At 39.6% G+C, this 16,317-nt stretch overlaps 1 protein-coding gene and 1 pseudogene across 1 annotated transcript; both read left to right on the top strand.

Annotated features, from left to right (window-relative positions):
- Positions 1–1,016: 1,016 nt before the first annotated feature.
- Positions 1,017–2,064, top strand: LOC118658674 (annotated as a pseudogene).
- Positions 2,065–9,736: 7,672 nt separating this feature from the next.
- Positions 9,737–10,708, top strand: LOC118658542 (olfactory receptor 7D4-like). The gene has a single exon (XM_036314054.1). It carries the CDS (start codon positions 9,767–9,769, stop codon positions 10,706–10,708), a length of 942 nt encoding a protein of 313 aa, XP_036169947.1. The 5' UTR covers positions 9,737–9,766.
- The last annotated feature ends 5,609 nt before the right edge of the window (positions 10,709–16,317 follow it).

Genomic DNA, 16,317 nt, shown 5'->3' with positions numbered 1-16,317 from the left:
TGATTTGTTCTCCCCTAGTATCAATGTATGTAGTCTATATGTATCTTCCTCTTCTTGGAAGATTCTACTTGGCATGAAGTCTCTGAAAGAGGAAGCCATGGGGATCTTCATTAATTAGAAGCCCTGCATGACAATAAAAAATAAAGGTAACAAACCAGTTAAGTTTATGATGATGACTGGCAAACCTTAAGAGAAATACTAGTACTGATCACCATGTGAGAGAGATTTATTGCGATGTTAAGAACAGAATTTCCCTTTTGTCACGTGTTCACTTTATGTCACAGAAACTACAATAGAAAAACTATATGCATCATCTCATTTAATTACTCACCCATCTTACGTTGGAGGGAATATCTACTACTCCCCTGGTGTAAGTGAGGTATATGCAGGTAAGAGGGATTAAATAACTTTGTCACACATATGTAACATGGTAGACTAAATTCTATTTCAGGAAATCTGACTCAAGATCCAACTTTCTAAATCACAGCTCTATACTGTATTTAGACAGAGTTACATATCAAAAACAATTGTAACGAAAGATTAAATTAAAATGATAAAAATTACTGTATTTAGTGAGAACTTACAAAAATTAAAGACATTTTTGAACCACACAAAGTGGTAAGAGCAGTAACCAAATTTTTAGAAAGAAATGCAATAAGGCACATGGAGAGTTAACTGTGACATCAATATAAAGCATCAGGTCACACAGAATTGAGGATGTTTGAGATGAAAAGACAAGTTTTAATTCCCAATATGAAATAAAAGAAACATGGAGGTTATCAAAGAAAAAGCCTTAAATGTCTTTATGTATTTCAAAAGGTTCATATTAAAGAAGAAATTGGTTAATGTCCATAAATTCAGATAAGTGAATTAGAACCAGTCTGTAGAGCATAACAGAGAGAAAGTTTCTGTTAACTTAATGAAAGTCTGAATAATTACTACAATTTAAAATAAAATTTGATTACCACTTAAATGAGTGAATCATTGTCATTGGAATGACTACTAGATCATGAATGATGTCCACACAAAAGTGGAATCAAAAGTTGATGACTCCCTTAGATGCCTTTTGGCTGTTTACTGAATGTTGCTTTTGTCTCCTTCTTCATAAGATAAACCAGCTGCATGGAAGCAGAAAACCACACAGAAGTGTCACAATTCCTGCTCCTGGGTCTCTCAGATGACCCTAAACTGCAGCCCCTCCTCTGTGGAGTGTTCCTGTGCATGTACCTGTTCACTGTGCTCGGAAACCTGCTCATCATTGTGGCCATCAGCTCTGAAACCCACCTCCACACGCCCATGTATTTCTTTCTCGCCAACCTGTCCTTTGTTGACATCTGTTTCACCTCCACCACGGTCCCAAAGATGCTGGTGAATGTCCAGGCACAGAGCAAAAACATCTCCTACATTGGGTGCCTCATTCAGGTGTATTTTTTTATAATTTTTGGTGGAATGGACAACTTCCTCCTGACTGTGATGGCCTATGACCGGTATGTGGCCATCTGCCACCCGCTGTACTACACAGTCGTCATGAACCCCCGCTTCTGTGGCATTCTGGTTCTGATATCTTGGTTCATCATGCTCTGGGTCTCTCTGCTTCATACTCTTCTAATAAGGCGACTGACCTTCTGTGTCGGCACTGAAATCCCACATTTCTTCTGTGAACTGGCTCAGATCCTCAAGGTGGCCTGCTCTGACACCCTCATCAATAACATCGTCTTGTATGTGGCTACCGCCCTCCTGGGTGTGCTTCCTCTCACAGGGATTCTGTTTTCTTACTCTAAGATTGTCTCCTCTTTAATGAGACTATCCTCTGCAGGAGGGAAATATAAAGCATTTTCCACCTGTGGCTCTCACCTGTCTGTGGTCTCCTTGTTCTATGGGACAAGCCTGGGGGTTTACCTCAGTTCTGCTCTGACCCATTCTTCTCTACAAAACTCAGTTGCCTCAGTCATGTACACCCTGGTCACCCCCATGCTGAACCCCTTCATCTACAGCCTGAGGAACAAGGATGTGAAGGGGGCCCTGAGAGGACTCCTCAACCTACCAGCAACATCTTGTCTGTGATAGATCACTGGCCTCAGAACTAAGTGTACATTGTGTATCCAAAGGTAAATGTTGCAAATTTAAATATCTGGTTCTTTTTCACACCTCAAAGACAGACTTGATTTCTTCTATTTCCAAACATGTGTGATTTCACTTTTGTTTTCGTATTACTTTTCTCAGCAAGTCTCAGAAATTCCTTCTGACTTTTCTTTTCTATATGGTTTCCACAATGTTCTATGTTTGGTCAGCATTCCTGCAGCTATTTTTAAGATTTCTAACTTTAACCTTAAAGCACTTATCATATCAAGTGCTGACTTGGTTTTCCAAAAAGTTGTCCTCTGTTGTCGTCTGTTGCTTATCTTCACCTTAATTGGATTGTATGCTTGTTGTTGTTATTGTTTTCAGATGAAATTATATGAAAATCATATAGTAATTAGAACAATGTGCTTAGGATATGAGGACTCTACTTGTCTCTTCACATGAATGTGTTGATTTCATCTCTAAAACATTTCTTTGACATTATTTTCTCACTTCACTTTTCAAAAGAAGAGACTGAATTAAAGTTGAACCACAACCTGGAAAGCTGACTTTGCTCTCCTACCTTTCACAGGAACTGTGATGTGTGATTTTCAAGTTCAGAGTAGGAATCTTTGAAAGATGTTGTCTTCAGATGATATCTAAGAATTTACTGCCTTGAAAACTGACATGTGTCATTCATTGTGATCCTTCCATCCATCTTCCTTCCTTTCTTTGCTATTTGACCATTATTTCCTATTATTGCAATTTTGAGATAGACCCTCTGAGATCCAAACCCATGTAATAATGAGTACAATAAAATAAGAGTTGTTTTCTCACATGATTTAATTTTCTTGGAACTCTGTTGGGGTGCCTTAGAAATAATAGTTACACATTTGTGGAACATGTTTAGAACTTAAATCACTTGGGGGAAGAATGTTAATAGAATTGAGTTTGCAAGGACATGCTTTTATTGACTTCAGAGAAAGAGAGAGAGAGAGAAGGGAGAGGGAGAGAGAGAGAGAAAAACATTAATGTGAGAGTAAAACGTTGATCTGTTGCCTTCCCCATGTGCCCAAATTGAGACACACCCAGAACCTGGTTATTTCCGCTGACTGGGATCCAACTAGCACTCTTTCTGTGTCTGGGATGAAACTCGCACCAACTGAGCCACACCAGCCAGTGCTAACCCAATTCTATTTTAAATTAATTTTTCTTAAAGACAATTTTCCTTAAATCAACTCTCTAAAGCCAACTCTGATCTTTATTTCTCTGGCCAGGTCACACTATGATTTAATTTTGGACAAAATACAAAGGAGAAAAGTAAATTGATGTAACAAACACCTAAGGAGTTTCTACATCAGTAAAGTGGGGATAATAATTGAACTTACCTTATTGGGTTATTTTAAGAAATTAAATTAAATTAAACCTAAAATATTTGAACAAGTAGATTTCAGTCCTAGTTGATTATCATGTTTACCTGTGAATATTGTAAAATGTACTGATGCCTCGTCACAGCCTAGAAGCAATTAAATAATAATTTCTATAGTTCTTAGTGGTAGTAACACTGCCTTAGAATACTGCAAGGCATTTAGAAATTGTTCAATTAACCTTTACCTCTTATAACTATCATTAATATTTAAAATATGAGCATTTAACATTATTTTCTTCCAAATTCATGTTTTATAGAGATTTAAAACTTTAGAATTTGTTTTCCTTAAATCTCTGTATGATGTCATTGCCCTGCATACTTGTCCCCCAAAAGCAAACATTGTCATTAATTGATCAGTAGTACACAATAACAAAACCAAGCATAAAAATCATATGATCCTATCAATAGGTGCAGAAGAAGCATTTGACAAGGTAAAGCATCCATTTATAATTAAAACATTAAATAAAATTGCAATAGAAGGAACGTGCCTGAACATAATAAAGGCCATGTATGACACCTCTTCAGCCAATGTCACACTCAATGGTGAAAAGCTGAAAGCTTTTCCTCTAAAACCAGGAACAAGACAAGGATGCCCACTCTCACCACATTCACTCAGCATAGTTCTAGAAGTCCTAGCCAGAGCAGTCAGGCAAGAGAAAGAAATAAAAGGCATCCAAATTGGAAAGGAAGAAGTAAAAGTGTCACACTTTACAGATGACATGATTCTGTATATTAAAAACCCTAAAGACTCCACCAAACACTATTAGAAACAACAAACAAATACAGTAAATTTGCAGGATATAAAACCAATGTATAAAAATTCATTGCTTTCTAATCTATAATAATAAAAGTGTAACATGCTAATTAGACTGGGCATCCTTCCGGGTGACCTTCTGGACAAAGCCAGGGCTTCTAGGGAAGCTGGGTCCTGGTGCCAGAGGGAAGCCAGGGGAAGGAAGGCCTACTCTTGCATGATTTCATGTACTAGGCCTCTAGTTTACTAATAATAACACATTAGAAAAGGAAATGAGTGACTAGTCCGCTCTCAGGCTATCATGGCCTCTACCAGTGGGAAGGGACACAGGGTGCCAGAGGCTCCCGGCTGCAGCTCAGACTGCTCTCCAGGTACCTGGTGGACTCAGTGGATGACACAGTGGGGCTGTACCTGGCAGTGCAGAGTGTCCACTGTGAAATACCACCTGCTGGTGGCTCATCTGCGCCAACTGCGTTCAAGAACGGCGATTTCGCCTACTTCGATGGCTGCGACCGTGAGAGGTTTATAGACAAGAAGGAACAGTTAAGCCAACTTAAGAGCAGGCAGGAAGAATTTCAAAAAGTGTTAAAAGCTATGGAAGGAAAATGGGTAACAGATCAGTTGAGATGGGAAATAATGTCCTGCAAGATGAGGATTGACAGCTGAAACAAACAATATGCAAAGGAAATGAAGAAATGAAGAAAAAGATCCGGCGGATGTATCTTCAGAGAGGGACAGTGCCATGACCTCCAGCACCATGAGCAAGCTTGCTGAAGCCTGGAGGACGACTTACCACTCAGGAGATGGCTCTGTGACGACCACAATGGGGACAGCAGCAGCAGCATCCCAGGGCCTTGGATTAGCCTCCCCAACAGCGGGGCCTACTCTGCCTACTCTAATTGGGTGGAAGAGAAGAAAACCACGCAGGGGCCTGGTGAGGAGATAGTGTTTGGAAACTTTTATAATCATGTATTTTTTTAATTGAGGTAAAATTTATATAACAAAATGAACAGTTGTGAACAATTAAGTGGCATTTAGTACATTTAACTGTTATAAAACCATCACCTCTGTCTAGTTCCAAAACATTTTCATCACCCCACATCACCCCACATGGAAACTCCAGGAGTGAAGCAGTAACTCCCAGCACCCTCCTCCAGCGGAGCCCTGGCAATCACTAATCTGCGCCCTGCCTATAGTTGTGTCTATTCTGAGCATTTCATATAAATGGGATCATACCAAAAAAAGAGAATGAAATGAAAAACAGCAATTCCTTTTGTCATTTCAACAAAAAGAATAAAAAACATATGAATAATTTTCTAAATTTAATTTATGAGGGTGACACTGGTTAACCCTAGGGGGTGAGTGTTAGGATCACCCCACCAGGTAAGTCATTCATAACACAATTAATAATCAAGGCTGAGGAGAGTTGAGAATGGATAGCAGAGGAGAGAGACATTGAGTATCAGTGTGGCTTTAATACCCCCTACAATATCAGAAGCTATAATTCTTTCCACTGATCATCCTGTATTTTAATGCATCTCACTCAACCTCTCCCCTAAAAGAGACCTACTGTAACCATGGAAGAGCTTCTCAAAAACTTATGCAAGAAGTTGATCCAGTAAATCAAAGATGACGCACACTATGATTGTCAGTGACTTCTATTGACTGCATCCTGTGGATTATGTAGTCAGCACTTCCTGTGTATTCAAATGCCTGCACTAAATTTGGTCATTGTCTTTGAAGCTGAACCTGTTCCATTACATTTTTCTTAAACCCTCTCATGTTCCACACTGCCTTTACACTGTGCTTTATACTCTCTCCTCCCATTCCCACAAACATGATAAGTGGTTTATATTGTCACCTATTTCCCCCCAATTCTCACTCTTCAAACCCCTCTACCTGGATTGTTTCTGTCTCTGGTTCTCTATTTAGAGGTAGTAAGTGGAGCCCTCATTAATGTCCACAGAAGGTCCATCTCACCAGGAAATGCCAAGGACATTTTTCAGTCCTTGTTTGACTGGTCCTTTCCACAGAACCAAACTATTTACAGCTCTGCTTCTCCTGTGAAAGGACCTCTTTGCTTTGTTGATATTGTGGACACCAAGTAATCCATGAAACTCCAAATGTTCTTCAAAGGAAGAACATCAGAGAAAATTGGTGTGTGAGACCATTAAACATTCCTTAGGAGACACCTTGCCACTTTTCAGTCAAATCAAAGAAAGAAGTGTTTCTCCTCAGAGAAAATAAATGTAATCTCCCCCCTTTGATGCTTGTACAGACACAGCATCAGAGAAAATTTTTCCATTCTTTCATCTTTGCTCCCCCTGGGATCTGAATTGTTTGGAGGATGAAACAACAATAGAACAATTTTCTTAATGAGGAGCTCTGAGAATTCAACCCTTGAGGTGCTGGAAATTTTAAACTTGTACCTTTTGCTGCTTTCCTTAATTCTCTGAACCCAGGCAAATAAAAACTCAACTGGGCTTCCCAGAGACAGACCTTGGAGAACAGAAGGCTTCAGTAGTATCCTGCAGAGAAGGTCCTTGTATTCCAGTGAGGGCTGTTGGAATGAAAAGGAAATGAGACAAGTGGGTACTGGGCTTTACCTCTGGAATAATTAGACTGGGACAGTCCTGTAATATTTAGCTTACTACAATGAAGTCGCTGTACTTTGAAGGTATTTTAGTTTCCACTGAACCCTGTCTTTTCCAGCTTTTGGCCTGTTTCCTTCTCTGTCTTCAGAATCAAGAGATCTCCACAATGAGAATTGTTTTCCTGAGTATCTCCAGCTTTATTCTAATCTTTCCCATAATTGTAGGCTCTTCTTGATTTCCGTGTTCAACCATTTATTCATTAAATGCTCACTGGAGATCTATGCATGAGGTCTTATCTATGCTGTTCCCAATGTGAGTGAGTCTCTTTAATGTATTACTAATCTATTTTGCAGCAGATCTGACTCACTGATAGCACTTAGTAGTTCTCTATTGGTGTTATTGTTTCACCTTAGTGTCCACAATATTAGCTACAATTAATATAATTATTTCTTATATTCAGTACTCAGGCAAGTTTTCCCCCTCATTTTACCAATTTCTTTAGATGTACAGCAGAATATCAACTAATTGAAGATAAAGTTTACTGCATTAGTCTGTTCATGATTTTAGCACAACTATCCTAGTGAGTTAATGTAGAATATTCTGATAACCACCATACTATTGTCCATGTTTATAAGTTTGTTTTGTTTCTTTATCTGTTGATTTCTATTGTCTGCAGTTTTAAAACAGCTGGTATTGAGTTAAGAAATTGCCACTGTTTTCCTCATTTAGCAGGAGGAAAGCAATTAATTACATGATGAACTGGAAGATTTCCCTTTTGTGTTATAGTTGACACTTTGGTCTCAAACTTTACTATACATCTAACATACACTGAGCACCTACTACGTGCCAGGCACCAGATAGGTCCCTGAAAGGACAATGGTGAGCAAAAACAGTTACAACTTATAACCCACAAATGAGCTTAAAATTACCAACCTGAGAGGCACTTTAAGGAATATTGTGGAATGCTCAAACTGTGGGACTCACACATTCTGTCCCTCCTGACCCTAAGGACCTGTTCTCTATCTCACGGTTCTCTGAAACCCTTTCTGATACCAAGTTCCACATGGTCTTAAAAACGTATTTCTTTTCTTATTGATCATGACCATTCTAACAGGTATGAGGTGATATTTCAATGTGGATCTTATTTGCGTTTCCCCAATAGCTAGTGAAGTTGAGCATTTTTTCATGTGTCTATTGGCTATTTGCATGTATTCTTGGGAAAATTGTCTGCCCATTTTTTAATTGAACTGCTTGAGGTTTTTTTTGTTATAGTTGAGTTGAATGAGTTCTTTATATGTGTTGGATATTAGCCTCTTTAGTGGAGGCATTGTTTGCAAATATTTTCTACCATTTGACTGGTAGAAACCTGCTCATCATTATGGCCTTTTATTTTCAAATCTTAAATTTGCCTTTCAATTTTTAGGGTGATTTCATGTATAGGCACTTTGAATACTTTCACATGAATTACATTATTTTTTCAATTAATTCCACTGATTTTAATAAACACATCTCCACTTGAGAGCATGTACACATGATCTCACACATGCTTTCTATTTTTTCGAGGTAGTGTGCTTTTGTTCTTTCCTAGTATTTATGTAGTCCATATGCATCTACCTCTTCTTGGAAGAATCTACTTGGCAGGCAGTCTCTGAAATAAGAATCCATAAGGATCTTCATTAATTAGAAGTGTTGTGTGGTGATAAAAAATAAAAAAAGATAGCAGACCTGTTGTTTTATAATGATGACTGCACAGTTTAAGAGAAATACTAAAAATGGTGACCATGCAAGACAGATTTATGGTGATGTTAACAACAGAAATCACTTTTATCAAGTGTCCACTGTATGCCACAGAGACTACACTAGAAAAATTATACACATGTACCACCTCATTTAATCACTCATCTGTCTTACAATATGGAAAATATTTCCTAATGTCATTGTGTAGGTGAGGTATTAGTAGCTGAAAGACATTAAATAACTTTGTCAAGGTCACAGACATATAACATGGTAGACGAAATTCTATTCCACGAATTCTGACTCAAGATCCTACTTTCTAAATCACAGCTCTATACTGTACTTTGGAAGAGTTATATATCAAACATAATTGAGCCCTCACCAGTTTGGCTCAGTGATTACAGCGTTTGCCGACTGACTAAAAGGTCACTGGTGCAATTCTGGTCCAGGCCATGTACCTCAATTGCAGGGGAGCATGCAGGAGGCAACCAAATAATGTGTCTCTCTCACATTGTTGTTTTTCTCTCACTCTGTCTCTCCCCTTTTTTTTTACTCTTTCTAAAAATCAATGGGGGAAAATATCCTCGGATGAGGCTTAACAAAAAAAACAATAATTGAGATGAAGGAATGGATTAATAATGATAATAACAGCTATATTTTATCAAGTTGTTACTGTGATTAAAGGCATTTTTGTACCTCAGAAAGATGGTAATAGCAGTAACCACATTTTAAAAAGAAACACAGGAAGGCACATGTAGAGTTAATTGTGACATCAATACAAAGCATCAGGTTACAGAATTAAGGTTACATGAGTTGAAAACACATGTTTTAATCACTATTACAAAATGATATTATCAAAGAAAAGACCTTAAATGCCTTTAGCTATTTTCTAAGGCTCATATGAAAGAAGAAATTGGTATATGTCCACAAATTTGGATAATAGAATTAGTGAGGGGAACATAAAGAGAGAGAGAAAGATTTCTGCTAAATTAAAGAAAGTTTGAATAATTACACAATTTTAAATAAAATTGGATTACCACTTGAATGAGTGAGTCACTGGCATAGGAATGACTACTAGATCATGTAAGATGTTCATGCAAAGGTGAAATCAAAATGTGATGAATAACGGAGATGCCACTTGGCTGTTTATTGAATGTTGTCTTGGGTTTTTTCTTTATAAGACACACCAGCTGCATGGAAGCAGAAAACCACACAGAAGTGTCACAATTCCTCCTCCTGGGTCTCTCAGATGACCCTAAACTGCAGCCCCTCCTCTTTGGAGTTTTCCTGTCCATGTACCTGTTCACTGTGCTTGGAAACCTGCTCATCATTGTGGCCGTCAGCTCTGACTCCCACCTCCACACGCCCATGTATTTCTTTCTCACCAACCTGTCCTTTGTTGACATCTGTTTCACCTCCACCACGGTCCCAAAGATGCTGGTGAATGTCCAGGCACAGAGCAAAAACATCTCCTACATCGGATGCCTCATTCAGGTGTATTTTTTTATGATTTTTGCTGGAATGGACAACTTCCTCCTGACTGTGATGGCCTATGACCGGTATGTGGCCATCTGCCAACCTCTGTACTACATGGTCATCATGAACCCACACTTCTGTGGTTTTCTTGTTCTTGTGTCTTGGCTCATCATTTTCTGGGTCTCCCTTGTTCATATTCTATTGATGAGGCAGATGACATTCTGTATGGGCACAAAAATTCCACATTTTTTTTGTGAACTGGCTCAGATCCTCAAGGTGGCCTGCTCTGATACCCTCATCAATAACATTTTCATGTATGTAGCTGCTGTCCTATTGGTTGTGTTTCCTTTTACTTGTATTATTTTTTCTTATTCTAAGATCGTCTCCTCTTTAATGAGACTATCCTCTACAGGAGGGAAATATAAAGCATTTTCCACCTGTGGCTCTCACCTCTCCGTGGTCTCATTGTTCTATGGGACAGGCCTGGGGGTTTACCTCAGTTCTGCTCTGACCCATTCTTCCCTACACAACTCAGTTGCCTCAGTCATGTACACCGTGGTCACCCCCATGCTGAACCCCTTCATCTACAGCCTGAGGAACAAGGATGTTAAAGGGGCCCTGAGAAAGCTCCTAACACTAGCAGCATCTTGTCTGAGATAGTGCTCTGGCCTTAGAACTAAGTGTACATTGTGTGCCCAAAGGTAAATGTTGCAAATTTAAATACCTAGCTCTTTTTCACACCTCAACAATAAGCTTGATTTTGTTTATTTCCAAAGCATGTGTGATTTCACATTTGTTTGTTTCTGTATTAGTTTCTTTTCAACAACTCTCTTGTGAATTCCTTTTTTACTTTTCTTCCCTGTATGGTGTCCACAATGTTCCATGTTTAGTCAGCATTCCTGCAGCTATTCTTAATTTAAAGCACTTATCATATCAAGCGCTGACTTAGTTTCCCAAAATGTTGTATTCATATGTTGCTGATCTTCACCTTAATTGGGTTGTTTGCTTGTTTTTTTCCAGGAGAAAATATATTAAAATCATACAGTAATCAGAACAACCTGCTTACGATATTGGGATGCTACTTGTTTCTTCACATAAATGACTTAATTTTGTCTTGAAAACATTTCTTTGAGATTATTTTCTCACTTCACTTTTCAAAAAAAAGAGGCTGAGATTGAGTTGAACTACAGCCTAGCAAGCTGACTTTACTTTCCTACCTTACATAGGAACTTTTATGTGATTTTCTTTCTTTTTTAAAAAAAAAATTATATTTTTTTGATTTTTTAAAGAGAGGGAGGGAGAGGGATAGAGAGTTAGAAACATCAATGAGAGAGAAACATCAATCAGCTGCCTCCTGCACACTTCCTACTGGGGATGTGCCTGCAACCAAGGTACATGCCCTTGATCGGAATCAAACCTGGGACATTTCAGTCCTCAGGCCGATGCTCTATCCACTGAGCCAAACTGGTCAGGGCTGATTTTCAAATTCAGAGTAGGAATCTAGATTTGAAAGATGTTGTCTTCAGATGACATATAAGAATTTACTGACTCAAAAACTGAGATATGTCATACTTTGTGATTCTTCTTTCCATCCATCATCCTTCCTTTCCATTTTTATTTGACTTATATTTTCCTTTATTACAATTTTGAGATATACGCTATAAGATCCAAAATCAAATAATAATGAACACAGTAAAATAAGAGTTGTTTTCTCACGTGATTTAATTTATTTCTGGAACTTTGTTGTGGTGCCTCGGGAATATTAGTTACAGATATGTGGAACATGTTTAGAACCTAATTCACTTTGGGGAGAAAATGTTGATAGAATTGAGTCGGCAAGGAAGCACGGAGGAGTACGTGCTGCCAACATTCCCTGGGATCCTCTCACCATCTCTATTGCATGACTTCCAACATCCAGCACCAGCTGGCACCTACTTTTTCAATATATGATATCAGAAGTGATAGGGAAATATTTCCTGTCAGAGTCAGCTCTTTCTTAATAGAATACATTTTTAATTGATTTCAGAGAGAAAGGGATGGAAAGAGAGTGATAGAAACATCAATGATGAGAGAGAATCATTCATTGGCTGCCTCCTGCAGGCCCCCTGCCAGGGATCAAGCAGGAAAACCAGACAGTTGCTCTGGAGCTCCATTTAACTTTTAAAAACTGCCAAACTGACCCAGCTGGCATCGCTCAGTGGCTGAGCATTGACCAATGAACCAGGAGGTCATAGTTCTATTCCTTGTTGGGACACAAGCCTGGGTTGCAGGCTTGATTCCCAGTGGGGTGCCTGCAGGAAGCAGACAATCAATTATTCTCTCTCATCATTGATGTTTCTATCTCTCTCTCTCCATCTCCCTTCCTCTCTGAAATCAATAAAATTATATTTTAAAAAAATAAACTGCCAGAATATTTTCCAAAGTGGCTGAACCAATTTATATGCCCACCAGGAATGTGTGAAGATTTCAGTTTTTCCACATCTTTGCCAACACTTGGTATTAAGGAAAACATTCTACTAAGAGAATACGCTTGAGTGTTCAATAATAGAGTATGAGTAGAAATTTAATGAAGAGTAGATTTGGGTCATATTCAAGAGACATTCATGAGTGAGGCATATCAGAAAATATATGGAACTTGTAGGTCAGTTATTAAAAATAAATTTGGATACATAGATGGGAGATAGACTGTCAATAGTATAATTTGACCTACTAAGGATTTTATAAGCAAACTAGAGGCCCAGTGCACTAAATTCGTGCACTGATAGGTCCCTAGTGGCTGCCAGCTGCTGGACAGGTACTCCCTCCCTTCTCCCGGCCAGCCCCACCTCCTGGTTGAACTCCCAGAAGAACTCCCTGTTGAGGGGACAATTTGCATACTACACTTTTATTATATAAGATTGGCACCAGGGCCATGTTCTCATTGTTAACATAAAAACATTCAAACCTGTAAAGAATTTTTGTGAGTTTATTTGAGCGAAGCTGTTGACAATTGCCGGGAAAGAGAACCTCAGTGGATTGAGATAATGCTCTGGAGAATGGCGGGTTATATTTATATTCATACATTGCAATCAAAGGACGGTGGACATCAACAGCAGAGATGGAACTGGAGAGCATTATGCTAAGCAAAATAAGCCAGTAAGAGAAAGATGAATATCACATGATCTCACTCATTTAGGGAATATAATGAACAACATAAACTGATGAATGAAAACAGATCCAGAGACAGAGAAGCATTGATCAGACTGTCAAACCTCAGAGGGAAGGTAGGGGAGGGTGGAGGTAAGGGGAAGAGACCAACCGAAGGACTTGTATGCATGCATATAAGCCTAACCAATGGACACAGACATTAGAGGGTGGTGAGGGCATGAGTGAGGGGGTGGGCAATGGGGGGATAAAGACACATATGTAATACTTAATCAATAAAGAAAAAAATAATGAAAAACAAGACTAAGGAAGGGTCATAGGTGGGTTACATGAAATCTATTGGTGATAGACTAGAGAGGAGGGAGAAAGTAAAGTAAGGAAACCCCTGGAATTGGATAAAGAGCAAAATGATAGACACATACTTGGGTGAGTGCAGAAACAATTAACATGATAATTTGTTTTATTTGTCCTGGCGCCCAGGCATGTTAGGTTGTGTCCCAAGGGGTCCAGAAAAAGGGAAGTTACAAGTTACCCAGACATTTCAAGGGTATGTTATTATAGATGCAAAAAGACAGAGAAGCTCAGTTAAGGTAAAGCTTGACTGCTGGGGTTCTTAATCTGGCATCAAGAAGGGTTCAGAAATCTGGAGAAGGGCTGTGCATAAATTAAATAAGAGTCCAGAGACGAAACGTAATTTTGAAAGGCATTAGGGAGTCAGAGAAGACTTAGCTAAAGGAACTAAGTTCTCCTTGTTTCAGGACCCCTTGCTTTTTATTAACACAACTAGAGGCCCAGTGCACGATCAAAATCGCACAAGGAGGCACCCTGCCTCCCACCTCCTGCTGATCAGTCATTATAGCATGACAGGGTGACGACCATTGGCATATTAGCTCTTTATTATATAGGATTTGTTCTAAGGCAAGGTAGAGATATATACTTCAAAGGGTAGGGTTAGGTACAGAATCCATTGTCAGATTGGAAGAATTGCCTACGGCTGTTCAGGTGTTTGGCCAACAGGGGGCAATAACATGTAGATTGAGATGCCCTTAGCTGTCTGGCAGCCAGCAATTAATTTAAGCATCCTTTTCAGGTTTGGGGAAATGCCCTTGCCACTCCAGATGATTCAGCCCTTGCTGACATGCTGGAATTGGCTTCCAGGAGTTGACCTTGTCAGTGTAGATACCGACCTAGGAGGTGACTACCCACCATAACTGCTTTTAGTTAAAGTTTAATTTCAGACCATCCTTTGTGGTTACTTTAGTTCTCTGAGTTTGCAAGACTGCCATGCAGGGCTTCCATGAACTTGACATGTTAGCATGTGGCCCCTTTTGTCCACATCATCTTTAGTATAATGTGAGGACTTTATCATTTCCCTGACTGGGAGAAATTTAAGGTACAGGAAACAATAAGGAGGCTACTGAAATAGTCCTGGGGAGAGATGATGGGGAGCTGATCTAAGCCAGTGGCAATGAGATGCGTACATTTTTTAGAGAGGTGTATTGGTTTCCTATCGCTGCTATAACAAATTGCCATAAGTCTAGTGGCTTAAAAGGACTTACAACCCTAGAGATCAGAAGTCTAACATGTATCAGTAGGGCTGCTTTCCTCCTGGGAATTCCGAAAGAAAATCTCTTTCCTTGCCTTTCCCAAATTCTAGAAATCTCCTGCATTCATTAGCTTGTAATGCCTTCCTCCATCTTTAAAATCAACAGTAGAACATCAAATCTCTCCCTAGTCCCTCTAACTTCCTCTGATAAGGACCCTTGTAATTACATTGAGTTCACCCAGATAATTCATGATACTTTCCCCATCGGAAGATCCTTAACTTAATCATATTTGCAAAGTGCCTATTGCCATCCAAGCTAACATATTCACAGGTTCTAGACTCTAGAATCTAAAGCTTAATACTTGAAAATCTTTGGGAGGTTATTCAACCTATGACAGGACATGTGTATGAAATAAAATTTCCCAACAATTGACCCATAAGTACTGAGCTGAGAAGGTGGAAAAGCTCTCTTGCTGATTTTCTTTGAACATGACCATCTCCTGAACCAGTCTCACATGGAGATGAGGCCGCACTGGACAGGTGAGCTTTGGTGGCAAGTGACAGATAGAGAATCTCCTGATTCATCTGAACCTAGCGGAGCAGAGGCTCAGCTGTGCACTGGCACAACTGCACACAGGGTCTCAAACACCATGAGGGTTTCCTTTCAGATTATCAGCTTTATTTTCTCAGACTGGTTACCTCTACATAAAAAGAGACTGGGAAACAGGTGCTCTCACTACTCACATCTGGTAACTTCACTACTTAATAGAAACTAGATGTATTTAAGCTCCTTTGTGTTAAAAAAAAAATACTTTGAAAACGATTCTAATTGGCACAGGCATGTCTTCTTTGCACGTTGAGTAATATACTACGGTCAAGAGACACTGTTACTGGTAGACCCTTCAGTACCACATTTGTTTACTCAACTTACCAAACCTATATTTACTGATTATTTTAGGCTCAACTGCCACAGGATTAAGAGAATCAGGGGTATGGGAAGGAGCAGGCTGTCATATTAAAACCAGTGGTCTTCATAAACCTCACTGAGAAAGTTACATTTGTGAAGATGGTGAATAATGTTAGGTGAGTGCACATCTGGGGAAACAGTGCCCCAGGCAGAGGGTGAGATTAATTCCAAGACCCTGAGGTGGGAGGTTGCCTGGAGGCAATGTGGCTGCAGCAGAGCCAGTGAGGGGAGCAGAGCAGCTCAGAGGAGGACAGGCATCAGGGGTCATCCTGTGAGGCTTTCTCTGCCACTGAAGGGCTTTTGCCTTCATTACTCTGAGTGACTGGGGAGTCACTGCAGGGATTTGAGCAGACACATGAGATGGTCTGACTTAGGATTTTAAGAAATCATATGGCTGCTGGGTTGAGCATGAATGGTAGGTTGAGGCAGACTGCTTGGACCGGCTTATGCTCTCCAGGTGTGATATCGGTTGTTAGGACCAGGGTAGGGATAGTAGTGTAAGGGTTGGGGGTGGTCAGTTGTGCTACATTTTGAAGGAGGAGCCACCAGAATTTGTTGTCAGTCAGGGTGTGAGAGAGGGGAAAAGCCGAGAATGTCTCCAGGGTGTGGGGT

This window comes from Myotis myotis, unplaced genomic scaffold (genome assembly GCF_014108235.1).
Source record: "Myotis myotis isolate mMyoMyo1 unplaced genomic scaffold, mMyoMyo1.p scaffold_m19_p_6, whole genome shotgun sequence".
Classification (NCBI taxonomy): Eukaryota; Metazoa; Chordata; class Mammalia; order Chiroptera; family Vespertilionidae; genus Myotis; species Myotis myotis.
This window is presented reverse-complemented; position numbering and strand designations above follow the sequence as displayed.